The sequence below is a fragment of the Chiloscyllium plagiosum genome, unplaced genomic scaffold, assembly GCF_037043375.1.
Source record: "Chiloscyllium plagiosum isolate Xiang-an unplaced genomic scaffold, Cpla_swu_hap1 HiC_scaffold_13, whole genome shotgun sequence".
Taxonomy (NCBI): domain Eukaryota; kingdom Metazoa; phylum Chordata; class Chondrichthyes; order Orectolobiformes; family Hemiscylliidae; genus Chiloscyllium; species Chiloscyllium plagiosum.
Window position 1 is genome coordinate 83,711,357 of NW_028270151.1, and position 25,315 is coordinate 83,736,671.

The following is a 25,315-nucleotide window of genomic DNA, read 5'->3' on the forward strand; positions in this document are numbered from 1 at the left end:
TCTTAATTTCAAGTGGATACAGGCAACCAGTAGATGTGTTTACTTAGACTTCCAGAGGCATTTGACAAGATACCTCACAAAAGGTCAAGTCTTACGATGAGAGCCTAGTGTTGGAGATAGTTTCTTGGCATGGATAGAGAATTGGCCAATGAGCAGGAAACAGCGAGTGGGGATAAGGTTTTAACCTTTTTCAGATTGATGACCTGTGGGGTTCCACAGGGATCAATGGCTGGGATCAAAACTCTTTACAAAATGTATTAATGACTTAGATGAAGGGAGTCCTGAAGCCAAGTTTGCAGATGACACACAAATGGATGGAAAAGCAAGTTCCGAGAGGGATGCAATCATTTATAGAGTGACAGATAGGTAAAGTAAGCTTGGCAAGCAAAGTGGGAAAATGCATAGTTACTCATTTTGGAAGAGAGGACAAGAGAACAGAATTTTAAGTGAAGAAAAACAGCAGAAAGTTGCAACACAAAGGGACTTGGAGGAACATGGGCATGGAACACAGAATGTTACACACAGGAGCAGCAGGTAATCAGGAAGGCTAATAGAATGTTGGCCCTTATTTCAAGGGGGATGGAGTATAAGAGTAGGGAAGTCTGACTGCAACTGGGCAAGGTGATGGTGAGACCACATCTAGAGCACTGTGAGCAGTTTGGTCCCTTATTTAAGAAAAGATATCATTTCATTGGAGGCAGCTCAGAGAAGGTTCACTCGGGTGATCCCAGGTACGAGGGATTGCCTTATGAGCAAAGGCTAGTTAGGTTGGGACTTAACTTACTGGAATTTTTAGAGAATGAGAGATGATCTCATTAAAACATTGAGGGGCTTGACAGGGTCAATGCAGAGAGAATGTTTCCCCTCATGGGAGAGTCCAGGTTCAGAATTAAAAAGCCAAGCAGGAGGCTGGAAGAACACAGCAAGCCAGGCAGCATCAGGAAGTGGAGAGGCCGACGTTTCTCCTGAGGAAGGGTTCCACCCGAAACGTCGGCCTCTCCACCTCCTGGTGCTGCCTGGCTTGCTGTGTTCTTCCAGCCTCCTGCTTGTCAACCTTGGATTCCAGCATCTACAGCTTTTTTTTTGTCTCTAGCCAGAATAGAGGGGCGCCATTTTAAGACTGAGACAAGGAGGAATTTCTTCTCTGAGAGGATTGAGAGTGTTTGGGCCAGAGTCCTCATGAATATTTAAGGCTGAGATTGATAGATTCTTGGTCAGTCGGGGAATTGAGAGTACAGGGGAAAATGCAGGAAATGGATATGAGGAATTTTGAATGAGTCATACTATTGAATGGCAGAGCAGGCCTTGAGGGGCTGAGTGGCCTACTCCCGTTCCTTATGATCTTAAGGTCAAACTCTTCACATTGTCATGAGGTTTTTCTGTCATATCAGAAGCAGTAGCTCATCATCTCTGTTGGTGGCCACTGAATCTGGTTTCTGTCCCTACCTCAGATTATACAAAACTCTGTTGCTCAGTCTCTCTCTTCTCTCCCCTACCCCTTACAACATCCCCCCCCCCCCCCCCACTTCCCCAAGATGCTTTCTTTGCTTTCCATCACACTTGTCCTGAGAATCCACCCTACTTTCCCCAAGATCTATTTCTTTGTCCTTCCCCAAAACCTATCTCTCTCTCTCACTCTTGCCAAACCTCCAGCCCTGAAACCCACTCTCCCTCTTTCTCCATCCTGTATCTAGTCATCTAAGCTCCATTGTCTCTTCTGACATTAGTTCATGCACTGAGAACAATACAAAACATATTACAAATAAAAAGACTTAACATATTAAATGCACATGCAACTTATAAATTACACAGTAATATGAACTACATGTTACAAATCATACAGGCATATAAATGAGATATATTTAACATTCAATTACGTTCATTCATTTCTTTTGTAGTGTACCCTTTATCCCCATCACTCGAAAATTGATGAAAAGCTCGATGTAATTTATTATATTTTTAAAATTACTTATGCAATATTTTTTGGAGATATAATCGATTTTACCTTAGTTTATTTATTGTTAAACACACATTGCATTATGGGAAGGATGTGGAAGCTTTGGAAAGGGTTCAGAGGAGATTTACTAGCATGTTGCCTGGTATGGAGGAAAGACTGAGGGATTTGAGGCTATTTTTGTTATAGAGAAGTGACTTAATTGAGACATATAAGATAATCAGAGGGTTAGATAGGGTGGACAGTGATAGCCTTTTTCCTCAGATGGTGATGGCTAGCACGAGGGGACATGGTTATAAATTGAGGGATGATAGATATAAGACAGATGTCAGAGGTTGGTTCTTTACTCAGAGAGTAAAAGGACTTGGAATGCCCTGCCTGCAACAGTAGTAGACACGCCAACTTTAAGGGCATTTAAATGGTCATTGGATAAACATATGGATGGAAATGGAATAGTGTAGGTTAGATGGGCTTCAGATTGGTTCCACAGGTTGGTGCAACATCGATGGCCGAAGTGCTGTACTGCGCTGTACGTTCTATATACAGTCCATATTGACTTGTCTTTTCCAGGGATCAACTTTCCTCACTGCCATTCACTGCCCACTGTTCATCCCCCTGATATGAATCAAATGGAACTTGGGCAGGGGCAGTCCACTCCTGTTCAGAAACACCCAGCTACAATTGTCCCATTTGCTCCCTCGACCAACCAGCACCCACACCAGTAACATGCCCAAACAATAACTGATAACACATTGGCCAAAAGGGGCACCCAGAAAATAAGCTCACTCTTGACTGGCTCCTTTTCTGTTATGGAAGAGTGGGTCTCGATGAAAATGAGGAAGCTACATTCACAAGACGTATTGTACAATAATGTCCCACAAGAGGTCAGGATGAAAAGCCCAATGTAACTGCAGGGAGGATGAGAAGAGGATCACAGGGCAGGCAGGAGGCAGGCGAAAGTGAATCATTGGTGACAGAGTATGGGCGGACATCAGTGTTAACTGGAGGAAGCTTGGGTGGTGCTCAATTACTACGTTACAGAACAATATTTTGGGAGAAAGTCGTAATGAGATCTGGAACAGATAGGGGGAGTAGGGAGAGAAATGCCAGTGCCTGTTGAATTGGGTTGAAGGTGCAAAAGCTAGAAATTTGAACCAAAAGCAGAAATGCTGGGAACACTCAGCGGGTCTGACAGTGAGAGGGATACAGAGTCAACGATTCTGAAAGGGAAGGGGGTACAAAAAGCAGGATCCAATGATAGAGCAGTGAGCAGAAGAGATTAAATGATAAATGTTTTCATGATACAAAGCAGGTGAGGGGTTAGATGAGAAGGACAATTGAAGATGGATAATAAATAGGACAAACAATGATGCCCATATCTTATGAATGAATAAAGAAGGTTCCTGCAGGACCGTGCCTCGTGTGAGATAGCTCCTCCGTCACCTTACCCACATCTCTCTGTGAGGACTTGGTATGTTTGCGAACCCTTTTGACATTCCTCTCCTGACAATGTTTTTTGACCAACAAAGTCATTGTATTGTTTCAATGCAAGGAGCAAGAACACAGGCATTTTGTTCTTTTGAAAAAGAAAACTTTTGTTTGGAGGCAGCCTTTCATCAGATTGTTAAGATCCTGCAGTCTGGGCAGCTTGAATGTTCTGGTGATGTCTTGGGAGACTGGTGGAGCACTGTCCTCAGAAAGACCTCCACCTGAGACCCTGTCAGCTTCACACAACCACTTTCATCAGTTACCATTTCATGTGGTTTATTTCCAAAAGAAAGTGTAGATTAGCAACTGGGTAGTCCGTCTCTGTGATCAAAATTGACACCTTGCCCATCTTACTAAACATTTGTTGGGGGAGAAGAAAAACACTATCTTTTCTAGCTGAGAACAGCTAGCAATGTGGTGGAGGTAGGTTCAACTGAAGCATTCAAGAGGGGCACTGGGTGGCTATTTGAACAGGAATGTTGTTAGGGATATGGGGAGAAGGCAGGAGATTGGCACTAGGGAACAGAGCAGGTGCAGGTACGATGGACCGAATGGACTCCTCTTGGGTAGTAACGATTCTGAGACGGTATCAAACAGACAGAGAGGCTTTCAAAAGCGGGATGATAAAAGAGGGCAGATGAGCGCTGGAGGTGAGTTGGAAAACATTACAGTTCGGGTAAAGCGTGGTGTGTTCCTTCACTTTGTTAGGACTGGCCTGTGTGCAAATAGTGAGTGGTCATTCTGTCTGCTCACCTTCACTGTCAAAGAGAAGCAACTGATGGCCAGCCGGGGGGTCCCAGCTCAGTCAGGCTGCCGACTGAACCTCCCCCCCCCCCTGGCAGGAAGACACTGACATCCAGTTGAGTTCCTAATGAGGGAAGCTCTGAACTGTCAATGTCACCTCAACTTGGACACAGCTGGGAGAGAAAAGAGCTGACGTTTCGAGTCTAACTGACCCTTTGTCGAAACACCAGCTCTTTCCTCTCCTTCCAGATGCTTGCCAGACCTGCTGAGATTTTCCAGCATTTTCTCTATTGGTTTCAGATTCCAGCATCCCGCAGGAATTTGCTTTCTACCTTGGACACAGTTGGTTCAGCTCCAAGGCTTTGGGCAAATCTCAAAAGTTTCCTTCCAAAATCCCTGACCACCCCGGGGTACACTTGGGAGTCTTACCGTGAACCCGCTGCCCCACAATCCAGGCAGCAACCGGGCTGGCCAGGTGATGTGTGCCTCTTTGAGGTGCTCCCACTCTCCATTCGGGAAGAGGAGCAAGACGCTGGCAATGACGGAGATGAGAGCCAGGGAGAACAGCAGTGCACTAACACAGCGAGCACACAGTCCAGGACACATCCCCTCCAAACTCGCGCTGTTAACACACCCGGGGCACTCTGCAATTTATCCTAAATTCCCTGGCGGTGGGCGTGACCTTCAGTCCTGCAGATCCGGAGGGTTGCACGTTGTGCTCACAGGCGTGACCCACCCAAGCCGGGCGTGTCAGCCACCCTGCGCTCCCAATTGCGATTGCAAACACATCACAAGGACAGCAGTACCGCTAAAGTTGGACCGCATTCCCCTCCACCGTCCACCACCAATACCCAGGGGTGAGTTGCAAGTTTCCCCGCCCCATGTCACCGGACCCGAACCGTCAATGCTGAGTCCTCTCTCCATTGATGCTGTTGAGCTTTTACAGCAATTTCTGCTTTTGACCGGAAAATGATTGTTGGAAATGACTGTTTTGGCCAAGATTGTGGGTCTGTACATATTCTATTCCCAATGCTTGACGCTGCTGTTCAAAGATGGATTCTCTTACCTTCAAGATCTCCGTAACTCATCCAGAATGGAGCATTCCCGCTTTTCAGTTGTCTAGGTACCTAGCACTGAACATTTCCTTCCCAAACCACTCCAGCTTCCTGATTTCTTATCCCTTTGACCAGCGTTCACTCCCCTGGCGCTTGGAAAGAATAAGAGGCAAAGTTACTGAAACATGAGAGACTCTGAGGAAACTTGACAGGATGGAATCTGAGAGGATTGCTGCCTTTGTTGGGAATTTCAAATAAACATGTTGTACTGTAACTAATTGTCACGTGACTTCTTTGTCCACCCCAATCCAATATTGCTTGCTCATCATGATTTTGTTGGGAAAGTTTAGAACGAGGAGGACAAAGTTGAAGAATAACAGGTCTCCTTTACACAGCAGAGATTATGGGGGAAAAAAGAGCATGAAAGCATGGGAAGGGTTAAAGCATGAAGACCATTGGCAATGTGTGGTCTGTGGAAGGCAAGATGGGATAAGAATAGTGGAATGCTCTTACACCAATTAGCAGAGTAAGGTTGAGGTTGAAAGGTCACTGTGGCGAGATGACTTAGCAGTTAGTAGAGCAAGTTTCCCTGTTAAGTGTCATTATGACAAGATGGGACCATAAATATTTGGGACATGACATTAAATATCTAATTAATAGTTAGTAGAGTCAGTTTGAGACAGGAGACTATTGTAATAGATGGAATAGCTAAATATCTAATCATGACAGGTTAGTCTGGAATGGAAGATCACTGTAGCAGAGGTGATAATAAATATCTAATCATGACATTAGGAAAATATTAAGTAGGGTCTGGAATGAAAGACCATTGTTGCAAGAGTTAGCACTAAATATCTAACCATGACATTAGAATAACATTAAGTAGAATGTACAACTAAAGAGATAATGGGAACTAACATCACTGGTTTATTGTGTAGCTAGAGTGAGGTACTTTGATTAATATAGTCGGACGTGCTGATAAGCTAACAGAAGCATGATAAAAAAAATATAAAAATCCATGGACCCTGAGGTTCGTGGGCATCCGAGAATCTGCTTTCTCAGTGTCACGGTTTTTTGTTTGCAAATAAAAGACCTACTTCTTGAGGAACTCTCTGCGTCTCCTGGTGGTTCTCTACATTTTCTCCACCACAAATTTGGCGCTGTGAGCAGGGTCATGCAGAGACAGAAGACAGCAGTAACAGGACACTTCTCGGTCCACCGGGGGCACTCCCGAGACTGACAGATTCAGGGTACCCAACAAAAAAAAGTTAGCATTTTTGCTGTGAATTCGGACTATATTCTGTTGCCTTGGAGTGGTCCTTGGGGACTCGGAGATGTGGGAACCTACCAGAGGGTCTCTCCGAGCCAAGACAAAGGCGAGGGGTAAATTGCGGCTGAAGGAGACATGGAGAATTGGTCAAGAAAACTGCGCAGTGGAGTAAGGGGTGAGTTAGAATAGACCATAGCAATGTCTGAGTAAAAGTCCACATGGTGATAATAAAATTCCACATGGTGACTATAACACCCTATAGATATTGCCTTACAGGAAATGAGGGCCTGAATAGATAGGGCAAAATAAATAAGGGGAAATTGTTTTACTAAAAGCGCTGATAGATCGGTTTAGAAAGCAGGCACATTGGTAGTAGATGGTTAAAAGTAAAATAGCAGAGAATAGTCATAGTGTTAAAGAGTTACCAGATTGTTAAATGTTTTAGATAAGGCCTGTAGGATAATTAGACTTTTGGAAATGAACAAAGGGTCCGTTTAAGTAAGGCTCTGGCTGAGAGAGAGAGAGAGAGAGAGAGAGAGATTAATTTACGGCTGAGTTCTTGGCTGTTTGCAGCAAGGCTCTGAATGTGTGTGTGTGTGAGAGAGAGAGAGAGAGAGAGAGCAGCTGTAGTTTGCAGAACGTTTCTGTATGTGTGTGTCTGTGAGAGAGAGAGATTTTATAGTTTAATCATTGTGATCTGGTTTGTATGCATAATTGTTTGTCGGTGGTTAAATATTTGTGTTTTGTTTCCCTGGGGCTCAAGATCCAGTGGTATTTTGATTTTATTTTGCACTGTAAGAATTTAAGATAGTTTTCATTCAAGAGAGAGATTTTTCAAGAAACCATTAGTGATTGGTGCATTTTGAAAATGCAGTGCTAGATTGGTTTCGGCTGAATGAATGAGAATAGGTTATTTGTATTAACTAGCTGCAATTGAGGACATTTGGGAATTGATAGTTTGGTAAGGCACAATTGCAAGTTATAACGTTAGGGATTGCTTACACTGTTGACAAAGCCCGACTGGACTTGAATGGTATGAGGAAGTGATTTGTGAGAGCAGAGATAATACATTAGCTGGACTGAAATATATGTTAGGATGGATAAAAGGACAGCATTGAGATACTGAGTAAGAAATTTCCAGTGGCAAGAAATGATATTGTAAAAATTTCTGAGAAATGGGGAAAAAAAGCTAAGGATTTATTAACTAAATGGCCAAAAGAAGGTGCCTTTGATATACCTATGTGCAATAAGATGGAAGGATTAATTAAGAACTATAAGCCAAAAGATGAATCTAAAAATAGAAACCAAAGAGGGATCAGGAGATGGAAATACTGAAACTTTTCAGGAAAGAGGGTGATGAACTGAGGTAGCTTGTCAGGCACCGGTGGTGACTAGGAAAGCTGCAAAAGAACAAGCTGAGCAGTTACGGGAAAACAGAAAAGCAGGAATCAGCCCCCCCCCCCCCCATACCCAGATGTGGAGGAGTTGAATAGACCTCCTCCCTACTCAAATGAAGAGGCAGTGAAGCAGTGTCCAGTAATAAAGGGAACAGTAGAAATAGAGGGACAGTTAGAATGGGATAGAAGTGTGGAGGGCAAAATGAACTGAGGGAAAGAAGAGAAAGAGAGAAAAGGGACAGGCAGGAGCAAACCGAAGCCATACAATGAGAGCAAGAAGAGCTGAAACATGAGATTAGTGCGTTGCATGGGCTAAGGGAGCAAAAAGCAATTGATGAATACTCATGGCAATACGAAAGGAGGACTTAAGAGAAAAGCAGCGAAGGTGACACAGAGGAAGCAGAAAGGGATGATGAGAGACAAGGAAAGAAAAAGGCCCCAGTACCTAAAAGAATGGGAGGAATTAGAAATAGCATCGGACTCAGAGCCCGAGGGGGAATTGTTGAGAAGTAGTGTCGGTAAAGGGGAAAAGGGTCATCAGGGAAGGATGCTACTGCTCCTTATACAAGAGGGGAGAAACCCACAATACATTCCTCTGGGGGAACTCAGGATCTGGAAGGGCTGAAGAATGAGGGAGCGGGAACGTGGATCAGGGCTTTTGAAGATAAAATCACAGGGCGATTGCTGGCTGTAGGAGACTTGAAGGTACTGCTGGTGAGGTTGGTAGGGCTCCCGAAGTTAAAGAAAATACAGTAGCACCTCAACTCACGAACTTAATCCGTTCCGGGACCCGGTTCGTGAACCGAAAAGTTTGCGAATTGAATCAATTTTTCCCATTGTTCGGATAGCGTTCACAGCGCACGCGCCAAAGACGAACTGAATGAGATCACGCGGGGCCCGAGAGCTTGTGTGTTCAACAAGCGCGTAGCAAAGCAGAACAATGAAACCATGTCGTCGCACACGGGTTTTTTGCGTTCGTACCTTGAATTTCGTACGTACGTTGAAGCAAAATTTTATATACAATCCTGCTCGTAAACCGATTTGTTCGTGAACGGGGTAGTTCGTATGTCGAGGCGCTACTGTAATTGTCCGAGCCCGTTTGAAAAATGCAGCAGACAATCCAAGGATTGATGGGGTTGGATTTGATCGAGTGAGACAGAATGTATGGCAGGCTTTAAGAGACTGTTATCCACCCAAAATGGACTTCCAGGCTCTGAGAGGGAGAAAGTGAAAACCCGGCTGCCTACTTGGAGAAACAGTTAAAAGGTGGAGGCTGGAAACAGAGCAAGACATAGAGACTCATCAGTTGCTGACGACAATGTTCTGAAATTCCATCATTGAGGCAAAGCCATCCCAAGTCAGGTCAAAGCTGGAGGGGGTGGTGGGTCTGACATCATCGATGAATTTAGAGATCATGTAGCTCATGCAGTTGAAATGTTTCAAAAAGACAAAGAGAAACTGCCTGAACAGCAGGAGGAGGTGCAAAGGAAGCTAGCGCAAATGCAGCTCGAAGAGCTTAAAAAGAAAGAAAAAGAGAAGGCTAAACAGGTGTTGCCAGTAATCAGCACTGACGTGAACCAAGTGCCGGCACAAGGAGGGTCCTATCAGGTAGCCAGACAGGGGCCAGAAAGTCCCAGGCCAGCAATGGAGGCTTTTAGAGAAGCTTTCCCACGGGTGATGTATCTGGGGCAGGGCAGATTTAAACAACAGCCTCAACAGAACTGGGGTCCCCAAAGACAGGGACATAGGAATGGGGGACTAAGGTACATGATAAATAATCAAGCTCAAGGGGGACCAGAAATGATATGCTGGGGATGCCATCAACCAGGCCACTTTAGGAGGAATTGCCCTTATTGGACCGGGCTCTCTCTGCCCCACAGAAGGCCTGGACGGCAGGAATCCCCAGTGGTCACTTCCCAGACTCCTACAGGCCCAGCAGGATGCCCTGAGAACCTGGGTGGGAAGGGACTCTACCCTGTAGTAGCATGGGAGGCTGATCAAGAACCAGTAATACAAGTTAATATAGAAAGGCCGCAGACACCAGTGATGATAGATACTGGAGCTACATACACTTGTGTACAGCCGCAGTATGCCTCTCACCTTCCCATGTCAAGTAAATTTGTTAAAACTGTGGAGTTCTCAGGGAAATCACAGTTAACTCAACTTACAGCTCCAGTAAGATTAGAAATGGAAGGTAGGGAGATAGTTCTGCGGATATTAGTGTCTAAAGAGATGCCAATTAACTTGTTAGGTAAGAGATGCTTTACTACAGTTAGAGGTAAGATTAGAGTGCACACAGCAGGGCTTGGTCATAGAAAAGGCCAATACACAATGAGTGACGCAAGAAGTTAAAGATGTTTATTGTTAAAAATCACACAACACCAGGTTATAGTCCAACAGGTTTAATTGGAAGCACACTAGCTTTCGGAGCGACGCTCCTTCATCAGGTGATTGTGGAGGGCTCGATCGTAACACAATTTATAGCAAAAATTTGCAGTGTGATGTAACTGAAATTATACATTGAAGAATTGATTGTCTGTTAAGCCTTTCATCTGTTGGTGAAAGCTAGACAATATGTTGAAGGTGTTAGCCCCCTGTGTTCTCTGTCTATGACCTGATGTTTAGATCGATTCCAATCTAAAAAGTGAAATAACAGAGTTTTACATAAATTCATGCAGTTTTTGAGCTCAGACTTCGACATGAATGTATGTGGTTTTTGAGCAAAGTGCAATGTAACTTTGTACCAAAAAAATTCACCACACACACTATATATGTGTGCATGTGGGTCTTTGTCTGTCTGTGTGTGTGTCTGTCTGGGGTGGGGGTTGTGAGTGTGAGAAAGTGTGTGTGTGTGTGTGTGTGTTGTGAGTGCAGAGTGTCTTAAGTCTGTGAGGGGGTGCATGTTTGGGAGTCTGTGTGTCTATAAGGGTGTGTGTGGGTGTCTGTGTGTATCTGTGTCCGTGTGCATGTGAGAGTGTGTGTGTGTGTGTAGTGCAATGGTGATCACCTGTAATGTGACATGAACCCAAGGTCCCGGTTGAGGCCCTCCCTATGGGTACCGAACGTAGCTATCAGCCTCTGCTCGGCCACCTTCCTCTGCTACCTGTCCCGAAGTCCACCTTGGAGGATGGTCACCCGAAGGTCCGAGGCTCCTATGGGTACCGAGGGCCTCAACTGGGACCTTGGGTTCATGTCACATTACAGGTGATCACCATTGCACTACACACACACACACACACACACAGATATTCCTACACACACACACTCTCACATGCACACGGACACAGATACACACAGACGCGCGCACAGACACCCACACACACCCTTATAGACACACAGACTCCCATACATGCACCCCCTCACAGACTTAAGACACTCTGCACTCACTACACACGCGTGCACGCGCGCGCACACACACTTTGTCACACTCACAACCCCCACCCCAGACAGACACACACACACACACACACTTTCTCACACTCACAACCCCCACCCCAGACAGACACACACACACACACACTTTCTCACACTCACAACCCCCACCCCAGACAGACACACACACAGACACACTTTCTCACACTCACAACCCCCACCCCAGACAGACACACACACACACACACTTTCTCACACTCACAACCCCCACCCCAGACAGACACACACACACACACACTTTCTCACACTCACAACCCCCACCCCAGACAGACACACACACACACACACTTTCTCACACTCACAACCCCCATCCCAGACAGACACACACACACACAGACAAAGACCCACATGCACACATATATAGTGTGTGTGGTGAATTTGTTTGGTACAAAGTTACATTGCACTTTGCTCAAAAACCACATAGATTCATGTCGAACTCTGAGCTCAAAAACTGCATGAATTTATGTAAAACTCTGTTATTTCACTTTTTAGATTAGAATCAATCTAAACATCAGGTCATAGACAGAGAACACAGGGGGCTAACACCTTCAACATATTGTCTAGCTATCACCGTTGTTAACAGCTAACCCGAGAATGCAACTTTAAAAAAAAGGGTTTTGTGATTTACACATGAAAGAAGTGAAACTATCACTGTATTCTAACAGATGAAAGGCTTAACAGACAATCAATTCTTCAATGTATAATTTCAGTTACATCACACTGCAAATTTTTGCTATAAATACTGTGTTACGATCGAGCCCTCCACAATCACCTGATGAAGGAGCATCGCTCCGAAAGCTAGTGTGCTTCCAATTAAACCTGTTGGACTATAACCTGGTGTTGTGTGATTTTTAACTTTGTACACCCCAGTCCAACACCGGCATCTCCGAATCATGTTGTTTATTGGATAGGGGATAGAGCAAGTGATATTCAAGACATTTGGGGGAATGTGGAAGCAGATGTGTTGACGATGTTGACTGAAGCAAGACCACCTAAGTCTGAGCTGCACTGTACAGTGATATTTGAGGAGTCTCAGGATGAGGTGTTAGAGAGGCAGTGGCAGCAGGAAGTCACTGCTCCACAACATTTGAGAAGCGAAGCAGTAGTATTAGGGGAGCAGGGAGTGATGCTGCAAATAGAGAGAAATGCGTTCCTGGAAAAGAGTACCAGATACCGCCCCACATGTGACCTTACTGGTAAATAAGGGATATCAGTCTAAAGACTTAGGACCTATGGCCAGGCATGTAAAAACAGTCAGGGAATGGCATATCCTCACGACAGGGGTTTGGGAACCTGGGGATGGCAGCTATATTAAAATCATAGCATGCTGCAACTTGGCAGGGAATCTGAAGGAAGTCAAGGTAACACCCCAGCGGAGCATGCCAGTGACAGTGGAGGATGATGATCAATATGGTTATGTGTAATTGGATATATTACCAGCCACTTTGTGGTCACAGCATGATACAGATGTGGGGAGAGTGAAATCAGTTAGCCCAATGGAAAGGAGGTTGAAACCAGGAGCTATTCTGCCCAGGAGACCGCGGTATCCTTTAAAACCAGAGGCAGTAGAGGGAATAGCAGCAACAATCCAAGGATTGCTGAAGGCAGGGGTACTTAAAGAAACTTGTAGTCCCCACAACACTCCTTTGTTATGAATCTTTAAAGGAAGACGTGTCAAAATGGAGACTTGTAGATGATTTAAGAGCAGGAAATGAGGTAGTGGAGGATTGGCCAGCACTTGTTCCTAATCTGCACATACTGCTAACTAATGCGCCCCCACAGGCAGCTTGGCTTTTGGTGGCAGCTTTATGTTCTGCATTTTTTAGCATTTTACATACAAAAGTCAGCAATACACTTATACAAGAATGCCCCAGGGGTTTAAGCACTCACCGCATGTATTCAGCCAGGTGTTAAAGTCAGAACTGGAGGGTCTGTCTTTAGAAAGTACACTGATACAGTATGTTGATGATTTACTTGTCTGTTCAGATAGTCAGAAACAGTGTGAGTGAGATACCCTTTTCCGCTTGAAAAAACTGGTGGACGGGGGGCATAAAGTAGATTAGATTGCTTACAATGTGGAAACAGACCTTTCAGCCCAACAAGTCCACACCAAACCACCGAAGAGCACCCACCCAGACCCATTCCCTTATATTTACCCCTTACCTAACACTACGGACAATTTAGCATGGCCAGTTCACCTAACCTGCACATCTTTAGACTGTGGGAGGAAACCGGAGCACCCTGAGGAAACCCACGCAGACACAGGGATAATATGCAAACTCCATACAGTCAGTCGCCTGAGGCAGGAAATGAACCCGGGTCTCTGGCGCTGTGAGGCAGCAGTGCTAACCACTGTGCCACCGTGCCGCCCACAAGGTCTCTAGGAATATACTGCAGTTTTGCAAACAGCAGGTTAAGTATTTGGGTAGGCTGGTTGCTAAGGGCGCAAAGGCAATTGCACCAAGTCAGATTGAAGCAATTGTTAAAATTCCAAGGCCAGAGACTGTAGGGCAAATGATGACATTCTTGGGCATGACAGGATTTAGTGCAGATTGGATTGAGGAGTATGCTGAGATTACAGCACCCTTAAGGAAGATGATGAAGGATGTCGGACATTCATGTTTAAGGGATGCTTTGTAGTGGAATGAAGAGGCTATGAGAGCTTTCAATACCCTTAAATGAGCCTTGCTGTCAGCCTCAGCATTGGCCTTGCCCAATTACGACAAATCTTTTCACCTTTATGTGTCAAACAGGCGGACAGGATATGCTGCTGCAGTACTAATGCAGGAGGCAAGTGTAGGGAGAACAATGCAGCCAATTGCTTACTATAGCATGTGACTAGATGAAGTTGCTCAGGGCTATCCACCGTGCTATCAGGGATTGACAGCTGTCTATTTTGCATATGAAAAAGCATCCTCAGTAACAATGGGTTACCTAGTCATCCTATATACTCATCATAAGGTGGCAGAGTTGTTGGAGAAAGGGAAATTTGTCCTGATGCCAGCTAGAATACTAGTATATCGGATGCTGCTGACATTTCCTGACATAACCATACAGAGGTGCACTACAAGGAACATAGCGGACTACGTCCCACTTGAGTACGAGGGAGAGCCCCATGATTGTATAAGGGAAGTGACTGTATTTGCCAAACTGAGGGCTGATTTACAGTCTGAGCCACTGCCTGATGCAAATAAGGAGGTTCTATTTGTGGATGGTTCTTGTTATAGGGATTATGATGGGAATCATGCAGGGTACTCAGTTGTAAGGCAGGACCAGTCCCAGTATAGGACAATCAAACTGGAAACTTGCCCACAGTTGTGTTCAGCTCAGTTGGCTGAACTTAAGGCATTGATGGTGGCCTGTGAAATGATGGAGGGTAAAGAAGCTGACATTTATACTGATTCGGCTTATGCACATGGGGTATGCCACCTGCTTGGGGCAGTGTGGAAGCAAAGAGGCTTTAAGAGTAATGGGGATCCCATACAACACTGCCAGCAGACTGTAGAGTTGACAACTGCAATGAGGAAGCCAAAGGCACTAGCTATTATTAAGTGCCAAGCACACAGAAAAGGCAGTGATATGGTGATAAGGGGTAATCAGGCAGCGGATGAGGCAGCTAAGATAGCTTCGGGGTTGTTCTTCACTTGTTATTGCCTCAGGTGCAGATAGATCCAGAACCAACAGTAGAGGACTTCATTGATATACAGGGGAGGGCTACCCTGGCTGAGCAAACACTATGGAAGCAGAGAGGTCCTAGGCAGAATAAAGGAGGTTTATGGACCACAGAGGAAGGTCTATAGGCAGCACCGATCCCGTTGTTGACAATTCTTAATTCAGAGGCGCATGGATTGGATCACTGTGCGCGAGGGGAAGTGCTGAGGAAGATAAAGCGGGATGGTTTCTGGTCACCATATCTGCAGGGCTTCAGTGGACTATTTATTGTCACAATGTGAGGTGTGCCCACAGTACAATACTAGGAAAGGGATAACGACCCCTATAGGACACATACCAATGCCTGAAGGGCCATTTAAGCATTTAGCAATCGACTACGTGGACATGATAAAAAAGGTGCGAGGGAAAACGTATACGTTAGTGGTGATTGATAGGTTTAGCCAATGGGTAGAAGTTGTCCCTTCCAAAGATGCAGGAGCTGGGACAGTAGTGAAATTTCTGACAAATGAAGTTATCCTAAGGTTTGGTATACCATCGGCAATCAGTTCAGACAATGGGTTTGCCTTCATTCAGAAAGCAGTTAAGTTGGTGCTGCAGTCTTTGAGAATCAAACAGAGGCTTGGATCCGTGTATCATCCCCAGTCACAGGGTATGGTGGAAATAATTAATGGGACATGGAAAGCCAAATTAAACAATATCTGTGCAAGCGCCAACCTTAATTGGGTTGATGTGCTGCCGCTGGCACTAATGAGTTATCGCATGCAGACTAATCGCATGGCCAATCTAACACCACATGAGACGCTCACAGGTAGACCTATGCCAGTGTCCAGGTGGAGAGGCCCATACAAAGGGCCGAGCTTGGAGCAGTTAAGCTTAGAACTTAAGCAATATATGCAGCAGCTAACATGAGACTATCCAGCTGCAGGAAACACAAAGGGAACCAACATCTGTCAACGAGGAAGGACATATTAAACCCGGGGATTGGGTGTACGTGCGGGTTTTTCAAAGATGCTGGAATGAGCCGAGGAGAGAGAGACCTTTCGTAGTGACTAAGGTATCACCTATCGCCATCCAAGTGGAAGGATTACACGTATGGTACCACCTTAATCATTGTACTAAAGCTCTCCCACCGGCACAAACTAACTCTAACACTGAGTTAAGTGGAGCTGAGGCCAAGGAACGTGGACATGGGCAGGGCACACAGGAGGCTAGTACCCCTCAGCAGGGTTCCGAACAAGGTGAAGTTCTTGGGGATACTGATCATTTCAGAAATGATAGCATTGGAGATGTGCAGCATAGTTCTCTTGGCAGTGGGGATGGGGAAGACATGGGGGATGCCCCTGATAACCCCCCTCTCTGATGCCAGGCCTGCATACTCAGACCATTAGTTTGGCAGACCTGGACTGGTAATGCCTGGGTCACTCAGCCTGGGAGGCAATGACATATTAGAAGTGCAGACCTTGCTGCCCTAACATGGGTACGTGCCCGTGACAATCACTGGTATCAATGGGCAAACTATACGGCCATAATGATGGCTAGACAGGACTGCTTCTTGTGTACTAAGGCAACCTCCTCGTACTATGTTGTCCCTATGCCTTATAACTCGACTACCTGTACTCAATGGCGTTTGCAGCACTCTAGTCAATCTCTTAACCCGGATGATTCATCAACTTACAGGCAATCCCATTGCCCCTTTTGGTGACTCCTACTTCAGGCTTCTACGTTCTGTCAGCAAGATGACATGGGCAGGCAGCAACTCCAACAATGGTGTGCCTATAGTACCCCATGGTCCACCAGTAAGACTAATTACACGTTCCCCGTGGCTACTTTTAGAATATGGGGTCGAGGTTTGAATGTTTTAAGCGAAATTGTTCCACACCAGTCAGCTATTTTAAGGATCTTTACAGGAATACGATTGAACTGGCGGTGGACACCACATTTGGGGCTGTTTTAAATTCTCAATGCGTCCCACTGGCAGATACTTGGTGGCTGTGTGGTAAGAAAGGAGGGTTGCACCCGACACTGCCCACTGACTGGAGTGGCAGCTGTGCCCGTGTAATGCTCCTACACGAAGTAGTCATATCGCCACATACCAGCTTGATGCTTTGCACTGAACTAAGCGACGGTATGTCCCTGATCCGACAATTCGGATTGACAGCATAGGACAGCCAAGATGTATCCGTAATGAGTTTAAGGCCCGCAATGAGATTGCCGTGGGCTGGGAAGCTCTCATCCCAGTGATAGGGGTTATCAAGAATGCTGAATGGATTAATTACATTTATTACAACCAGCAGAGATTTAGCAATGACACTGACGATGCCCTTGTGGCCTTGGGAGAACAATTGGATGCTACCTCCAAAATGACATGGCAAAACAGACAGGCCTTCGATTGGATCCTGGCAGTAAAAGGCAGGATTTGTGTGATGTTTGGGGAACGTTGCTGTACCTTTATACCTAACACCACTAGCCCTGGGGGATCTTTTACTAAAGCGATAGAAAAACTAAAGAATCTCAGACGGGAGCTAAAGGACAATGTGGGGTTTGGTCATCAGGCTTTCGATTGGTTAAATAATATATTAGGGTCTTGGGGAGCATGGTTTGTCAAGATTAGTCTTATTATAGGTGGAGTTTTACTTGTTGTTGCCTTCATCTTTTGTTGGGCTGTACCTTTTATTAAGTCCTTTTTAGTTCACATCACTACAAAGCAACTTGTGGTCATTTCAGCGACCCCAGGAAGTGCTTACTCCTCTGACGGAATCCCACCGCTCTACTATTATGACCTGACAGTGCAAGGAAAATGTCCACATGGGACGTCGATGATACTTCTGAAGAACGCATGGGTCCTAGATTGTGAGGGATCTTGGGTCTTTTTTTTCCTGTTCTGGTCATTGGAGGACAGGTTTTTGGCCCAAGGGACTCCAGGAATGGAGGAAGAACACTTTAGGTTAGGTCTCATACTCTGAAAATTATTTAGTCCGTGTTGGGACCTACATTGTTTGTGTTGGGCACAAGAGGGGCTGAGCTTATTGTCTTATTTTTCTAGGTGAGACCAGTAGGTCTCAAAGGGGGGAATATGGAAAAAAAAGAGCATGAAAGCATAGGAAGGGTTAAAGCATGAAGACCATTGGCAATCTGTAGTCAGTGGAAGGCAAGATGGGATAAGAATAGTGGAATGCTCTTACACCAATTAGCAGAGTAAGGTTGAGGCTGAAGGTTAAATATGGCGAGTTGACTTAGCAGTTAATAGAACTAGTTTACCTGTTAAGTGTCATTATGACAAGATTGGGACCATAAGTATTTGAGACATGGCATTAAATATCTAATTAATAGTAGAGCCAGTTTGAGATAGGAGACTATTGTAATAGATGGAATAGCTAAATATCTCATCATGACAGGTTAGTCTGGAATGGACGATCACTGTAGCAGAGGTGATAATAAATATCTAATCATGACAGGTTAGTCTGGAATGGAAGATCACTGTAGCAGAGGTGATAATAAATATCTAATCATGACAGGTTAGTCTGGAATGGACGATCACTGTAGCAGAGGTGATAATAAATATCTATCATGACAGGTTAGTCTGGAATGGACGATCACTGTAGCAGAGGTGATAATAAATATCTAATCATGACAGGTTAGTCTGGAATGGAAGATCACTGTAGCAGAGGTGATAATAAATATCTAATCATGACAGGTTAGTCTGGAATGGAAGATCACTGTAGCAGAGGTGATAATAAATATCTAATCATGACAGGTTAGTCTGGAATGGAAGATCACTGTAGCAGAGGTGATAATAAATATCTAATCATGACAGGTTAGTCTGGAATGGAAGATCACTGTAGCAGAGGTGATAATAAATATCTATCATGACAGGTTAGTCTGGAATGGAAGATCACTGTAGCAGAGGTGATAATAAATATCTAATCATGACATTAGGAAAATATTAAGTAGGGTCTGGAATGAAAGACCATTGTTGCAAGAGTTAGCACTAAATATCTAACCATGACATTAGAATAACATTAAGTAGAATGTACAACTAAAGAGATAATGGGAACTAACATCACTGGTTTATTGTGTAGCTCGAGTGAGGTACTTTGATTAATATAGTTGGATGTGCTGATAAGCTAACAGAAGCATGATAAAAAAGATATTAAAAACCATGGACCCGGAGGCTCGTGGGCATTTGAGAATCTGCTTTCTCAGTGTCACGGTTTTTTGTTTGCAAATAAAAGACTTACTTCTTGAGGAACTCTCTGCGTCTCCTGGTGATTCTCTACATTTTCTCCACGACAAGCTAAGAACACATTCCTCCCCCTGCTCCACCCCTATTTCTCCAAAGGATTGTTCGCCTGTGGAATTCTCTGACCCTGGCAGCACTGATTTTTGAAGGGCATTCAGTTAATATGACTGAGTTCAGACAGGAAAGTACAATTGAGACCACAATGAGGTCAGTTATGATTTTAATGAATGGTACAACAGGTTTGATGGTCCAAATGGCTCACTCCCACTCCTTAATCCAATGTTCTTCGTGTGGTTCAGTGTCATATTTTCTTTTAAATTGCCCCTGCGAAATATCTTGGGAGATTTGACGTGAAAGGAACTATAAAAATAAATTGTTTTAATATACGGTCACTTTTCAGTTTTAGCCCTTATGTAACAGGACATAGCAGTCAATTAACACTCCACTCTCATGTCTCTAATAATAATATTTGAAGGCTCCAAGCCACACCCTGGAGAGACACTTCATCACAGAATCCCTAATGTGGAAGCATGCAATGTGGCCCATTGACTCCACACCACCCTTCTGAAGAGCATCCCATCCAGACCCACGAACTACTCTATCCCTGTATTTCCCACTGCTAACCCACCGAACCTACACATCTCTGGACACTATGGGCAATTTAGCATGGCCAATCCACCCAACCTGCACATCTCTGAACTGTACAAAGACAGGACTCACGCAGACAGGACTCACTCAGGGAGAATATCATGACCGTTCAATACACTAGGGAAGGAATTATAAAATGTCGTAGAGAAACTGCTATTTTTGAAAACAAGAAACAAATAAATATGCTGAAAATACTCAGGAGTTCACAAAGCACCAGTGCAGAGTGAGAGTCAATGTTTCAGATTGATGTTGGAATTGATAACTGATTTTCTCTTTACAGGTGCTGCCAACCTGCTAAGTGTTACCAGCATTTTGATTTATTTGAGTTAGCATCAGCAATATTCTGATTTTTGATTAGGAAACAATCGGAAATTATTTCAAGCTTCAGAGATTCCAGTTCGTATGAGATCCGGAATATTGAAACTTATCCATACAATTTACAGCTGGATATTGTTCAATTAGATTTAGTGCAATAAACAGATTCAACTTGCTCGATGTGCTTGATTTTTATGCTCTTAAGCTGATTGGATCCTTAAAATGCAATATCCCATCTGAAAACTAATTAATAAAAGGTCATTGAAGCTCAACTTTAGCCCAAACCCCTCTAATCTTCAAAATAGCCCTCTCACAAAGAGTACTGCTCAAAAAGTACACCTTAAAAAGCTCCTGTTAAAAAGCAAACTATAAATTTTATTGATTGAAGTCTACAAAATGTGACACTGGTTGATGCAATCCTGCAATGTTCTCTTCAAATTACTCAGCAGTTTGCCAATTCACTTGGTCAGATGTATGGGGGCTGTTTGATCACAAGATCATAGCCAGCCACCCTGTAGATTCTATCAGGGGGTACTATTTCACACTTCAAAAACATTGAACAATAACTGAAATAGTATAAAACTAATAAGTAATGACATTACGAAACATGATTTAATATTTTGTAGAGATTCAGTTGAAGAATTGACTCCAGGATTTCAGTGGTGCAGTATTTCACAGCTCTGATTTGCATTCTTTTAACATAACTTGCTTCGTAGGACAGTTACAAGATGTGGATTACTGGCAAGATCATATTTATTAATTTGATGCAGCTTTAGCTGAAAATGTAAGGTGGCAGTGGGTCTGAAAAATAAGTGACCAGAATGCAAAATAGAATAGTTTTAGATCAGCTTGCAATCCAATGAAGAGGAGATCTCAAATTTCTTTTGTGCAATCACAATATCACCAATTCATTTTTTAATATATTTTAAATATTTTCAAATGTTCAGTTTGTGAACTTGAAAGTGGCTATTTTTCAATTTATTTTAATTAATTCGGACCTTTCCAGAATGTTGATCACAGTCAGCACAACTTCCTTTGTCCAGTGTAGAACTTAAACACAGTACCACAGTCTCCTGGCTGATAACCACATTAAGGTATCAAAAAGCCTCACTGGGACAAAAGAATACTGCCTAGGAAACACTCACATAGACATGGCAGCACCCAACATGACTGTCAGTGCCCATTAAAGACAGAGAAATGCCATTCCCATTCATATGCTTCCTCTCCTCATTTATGGTTACCGGACCCAATATTCTCATCCTTAACTACTTTCCTTTAAACATCCTATTCTCAACATTACCTGTCCTCCCAACACTGTTAAAAGTGTTTGGTCACTTTTCTTCTCCGAGGTGTACATTAATATATACACCAGACTGACGTGCAATTAAAACACTGTTCCAAAATCCTGGAGCTCCATCCCTAACAGCAGGTGGTTCAAGAAGGCAGTTCACCACCATCATCTTCGAGGGCAACTCAGATGGACGTTAACAGGTTGGCCAGTGATGCCCACAACTTGTGAATGAATAAACAAATTGGAAATCCTTTCTCCCTCTCACTCTGACAAAAGGACATGCAATCTTCTGTATGTAATTCATACTCTGAATAGACAAACCCTCATGCTAGCACCTAGGGTCACGAAATTATGCTGATATAAATTTGCCAGAGAAGATACTTCAACAGAAAGCCAAATCTCTCCCTCCTCCATCAAGTACTCTGGGGCTGGTTGAGAAGACCGAATTGAGTTGTGAAACATGGATCATTCCGTTCAGGACATACTAATATAATTTAATCCCAATGCAGAACTCCATACCCCTCCATTTTTGTGGTGGAAAATTCCTCCATGGTCTGCATTGCTGGGGAACTTTGAAGCCAGAAACTGTGCTTCAACCTCTTGTCCCCCTAACCCTGCCAATGACCCAACCCCACACCTCCACCTCCCCATCTGCTACAATCAGAGGATCAAACAAATCTCAAACCATGCCCTGTTCCTGTGTAGGATCTATCCCAGTTTACTGTCAAGGATAGCTCAATCTTTTAAGCTTTTACCATTATGTACACTAGAATGATGAGCAGGATTGTAAAGAAATTCAGAAACTGTGTAGAATTCCTCAAAATAGCTTTAAACCTAGTGTCAATCACTTAGTTCTCAACACTGCTTCAAATGATAAAGCAGTGTAGAATCCTGTAGAACCAATCCTAATATCAAAGAACTTAAATATATCACTCCCTTTAGTTTAATGTTAGGGGTTGGAGTGTGGATATGACTCATCTCTTCAGCTAAGTGGTCCAATTTATCTTGTGGTTCCCTAAAGAGTTTGCTCAGTTCAGGAACTATCTTGACCTTCTTGGAATGGTGTGCGTAACTTATTAAAACAATTACTCAGGAGTAACCCTTGTGTCTTCCAAATGGAAGGAAAATCAAAGACTTTTCACTTCCAATATCAGAGCCACCAAGCTAATACCAGACAATGCTGCAAATTTTCCCACCCATCATATGGCTCATGAATTTCAAACACGGGCCTGTAATTTGGGTTGTCCGATGGCATTAGGGCAATTGAAGATACATCATAGTGAACAACAGCAAATTCCTACCACGTACTTACAGCCTAAATAAGTAACACTACCAAGAGACAAAGTCAAATCTTTTCAGATGACCGTTGGTCTTATTCCATTTCCGGTTTCCCCAGTGTTTGGTGTTGTCGTCTGGCCTTGGTGGGGGAATGCTTCCTCTTGGTGTTCACCAAGAGCAGTGCTCTTGGAAATTTTGGTTACAGCAACTCATGAGCATTGCCAAGACCAGGTGTTGAAGAAAACAAACAGTCCTATTGCTTGGAACAGTCAAAGGTAACAGCTCAAGCATAGAATGATGGGTATTTATTAACAAAAAAAAAATCACATTCAGTGTTCTCTGGTCCAGTAAAAAGGGTTCTTCGTTTGGGAATCAAAAAGTATTAAGAAATGAGTGTGAATCTCAAAATATTTTCATGGGTCAGTGGCCTCAATAGGTCCAGTAGAAGGTGAAAATATGTACTTTCCTTTGTTCAGGCTGAAGTCAGGTTATCACCATTTCCAACAGGCCCAGGTCTTCCAATATTCATATAAAATTTTTTGCACTCCCAAGTTAATTTCTCTCCTGAACAAAGACAGTTTCCTGAGGGCACAGCCCAGCTTCCTGCAGTGTAGTTTCATAGTCCAAGTGGGAAAGCTTTCTACGTGGGAAGTTGGTAACCAGCTCAAATCGCTCATTTGGATATCCCTTCGACTGGATATGTTTTACCAGTGCCTGGGAGAAAAAACAAGAGAAGAAATTGATTACAGTGGTTAATGTTGACAACTTCATTCAGGAGCTATGCAACTGTCCCCACAATACAGTCTGACAATGAACTTCTAAATCTCATAAATGAGTGTTGTGCTGCAGTTAATCCCAAACTCCACATCACAATGAACCTGATGTCAATCCTAAAGGACATCTGTTAGACCTACTTCCACAGCATGCAATAGTAGTCAACACAGTGTAGAGGACAGTTACTGAAACAGTGTCTGGTATCCAGTAACTTAATGGGCATCCAAACATATACATGTTGATGTATAAACAACAATATAGTGACTACGTAACTTTCACAGTCTTGTTCCAGAGGAGTCATATTGGTTTGAAATGTTAACTCTGTTTCTCTCTCCACAGATGCTGAGTTTGTGTTTATTCTGTGTTCATTTCAGATCTTCAACATCTGCAGTATTTTGCTTTTGTTCTAATGGATCTTAAACTGTGGCAACAGACAAAAATAAAAGGTACATCTACAGGAGATGTGAATGGCAGAATGAAGAACTGCTATCCAACAACAAAAACTACAGAAAAACAAGTTAAAACCAAAATCTGCAAAGTAAAGGGAAACTAAATGGGGGAAGAAGGGAGAGTCTGAAACCACTGAACTGGTACCTTAGTACCATGCACATAGATACAGAACTGACTCAGGGAAGAGACATAGGGTGGTGGTGCAGAGTTGTTTTTCAGAATGGAGGCCTGTAACCATCGGTGTGCCGCAAGGATTGGTGCTGGGTCCACTGATTTGTCATTTATACTGGTTACAAAGGCCCAACATCTCCTCTTCCTCAGGCAGCTGAAGAAACTGGCATGACAGCGAAGACCCTTGCCAACCTTTACAGGTGCGCCATCGAGAGCATTGTCTGGATGTATCACCAACTGGTATGGCAACTGCACCATTCAAGACTGGAGACTGTTACAGAGTGGTGAACTCAGCCTGGACAATCACAATGGCCTACCTCTCATCTACAAAATCCAACTACCAGGCCCACTGTCAAGGAAAGGTCGCCAGCATTCTCAAAGATCCATCCCGCTCCGCCAATGTTTTTCTACAACCTCTACAGAAAGTACAGAAGCCTGAACACACGCACCAGCCGGATTTGAAACAGTTTCTACCCTACTGCTGTTCAAATACTGAATGGACTCACAAGCTCTTAACATTGGCCTGTACCTGTGTTTTTGTTTTTGTTTTTGCTGCTGTTTACCTATTATTCACTTATCTATGCTACTTAACTCTGCGATTTGCCTGTAATCCTAGCAAGACAAAGATTTTCACTGTGCCTCGGTACATGTGACAATAAATTCAATTCAATATAAATGACTTGAATGTGAAAATAGGAGGTGTGATTAGTAAGGTTGCAGATGACACCTAAATTGGAGGTATGGTGGACACTGAAGAAGGTTACCTCAAAGTACCATCTTGATCAGATGGGCCAATGATCCGAGAAGTGGCAGATGGAGTTTAACTGAGATAAATGTGAGGTTCAACATTTTGGTAGTGAAAATAAGGGCAGGATTTAGATACATTCTGGGGAGTGTTGCTGAACAAAGAGACCTCAGAGTGCAGGGTCATAGTTCCTTGAAAGTGGAATTGCAGGCAGACAGGATAGTGAAGGCAGCATTTGGTATATTTGCCTTTATTAGTCAGAGTATTGAGTCTAGGAGTTGGGAGCTGAAAATGTGTTGCTGGAAAAGTGCAGCAGGTCAGGCAGCATCCAAGGAGCAGGAGAATCGACATTTCGGGCATGAGCCCTTCTTCAGGAAAGGCTCATGCCCGAAAC

The 25,315-nt window shown here is 43.8% G+C and overlaps 2 protein-coding genes across 3 annotated transcripts in view; both read right to left on the bottom strand.

The window, feature by feature from the left end:
* The window catches only part of LOC148148359 (transmembrane 4 L6 family member 5-like), a 55,007-nt gene extending 50,215 nt beyond the window's left edge, over positions 1 to 4,792 (bottom strand). The window contains exon 1 of the mRNA XM_087993265.1: positions 4,616 to 4,792. Within this exon, the coding sequence (XP_087849391.1) occupies positions 4,616 to 4,792 (177 nt within the window). The remainder of the gene's footprint in view (positions 1 to 4,615) is intronic.
* Positions 4,793 to 19,452: 14,660 nt separating this feature from the next.
* Positions 19,453 to 25,315, bottom strand: part of ubxn7 (UBX domain protein 7) — a 129,092-nt gene continuing 123,229 nt past the window's right edge. For both annotated transcript variants that reach the window (XM_043701774.2, XM_043701776.2), the window contains exon 11: positions 19,453 to 23,495. In XM_043701774.2, coding sequence (XP_043557709.1) covers positions 23,334 to 23,495 — 162 coding nt within the window. In that variant the 3' untranslated portion in view covers positions 19,453 to 23,333. The remainder of the gene's footprint in view (positions 23,496 to 25,315) is intronic.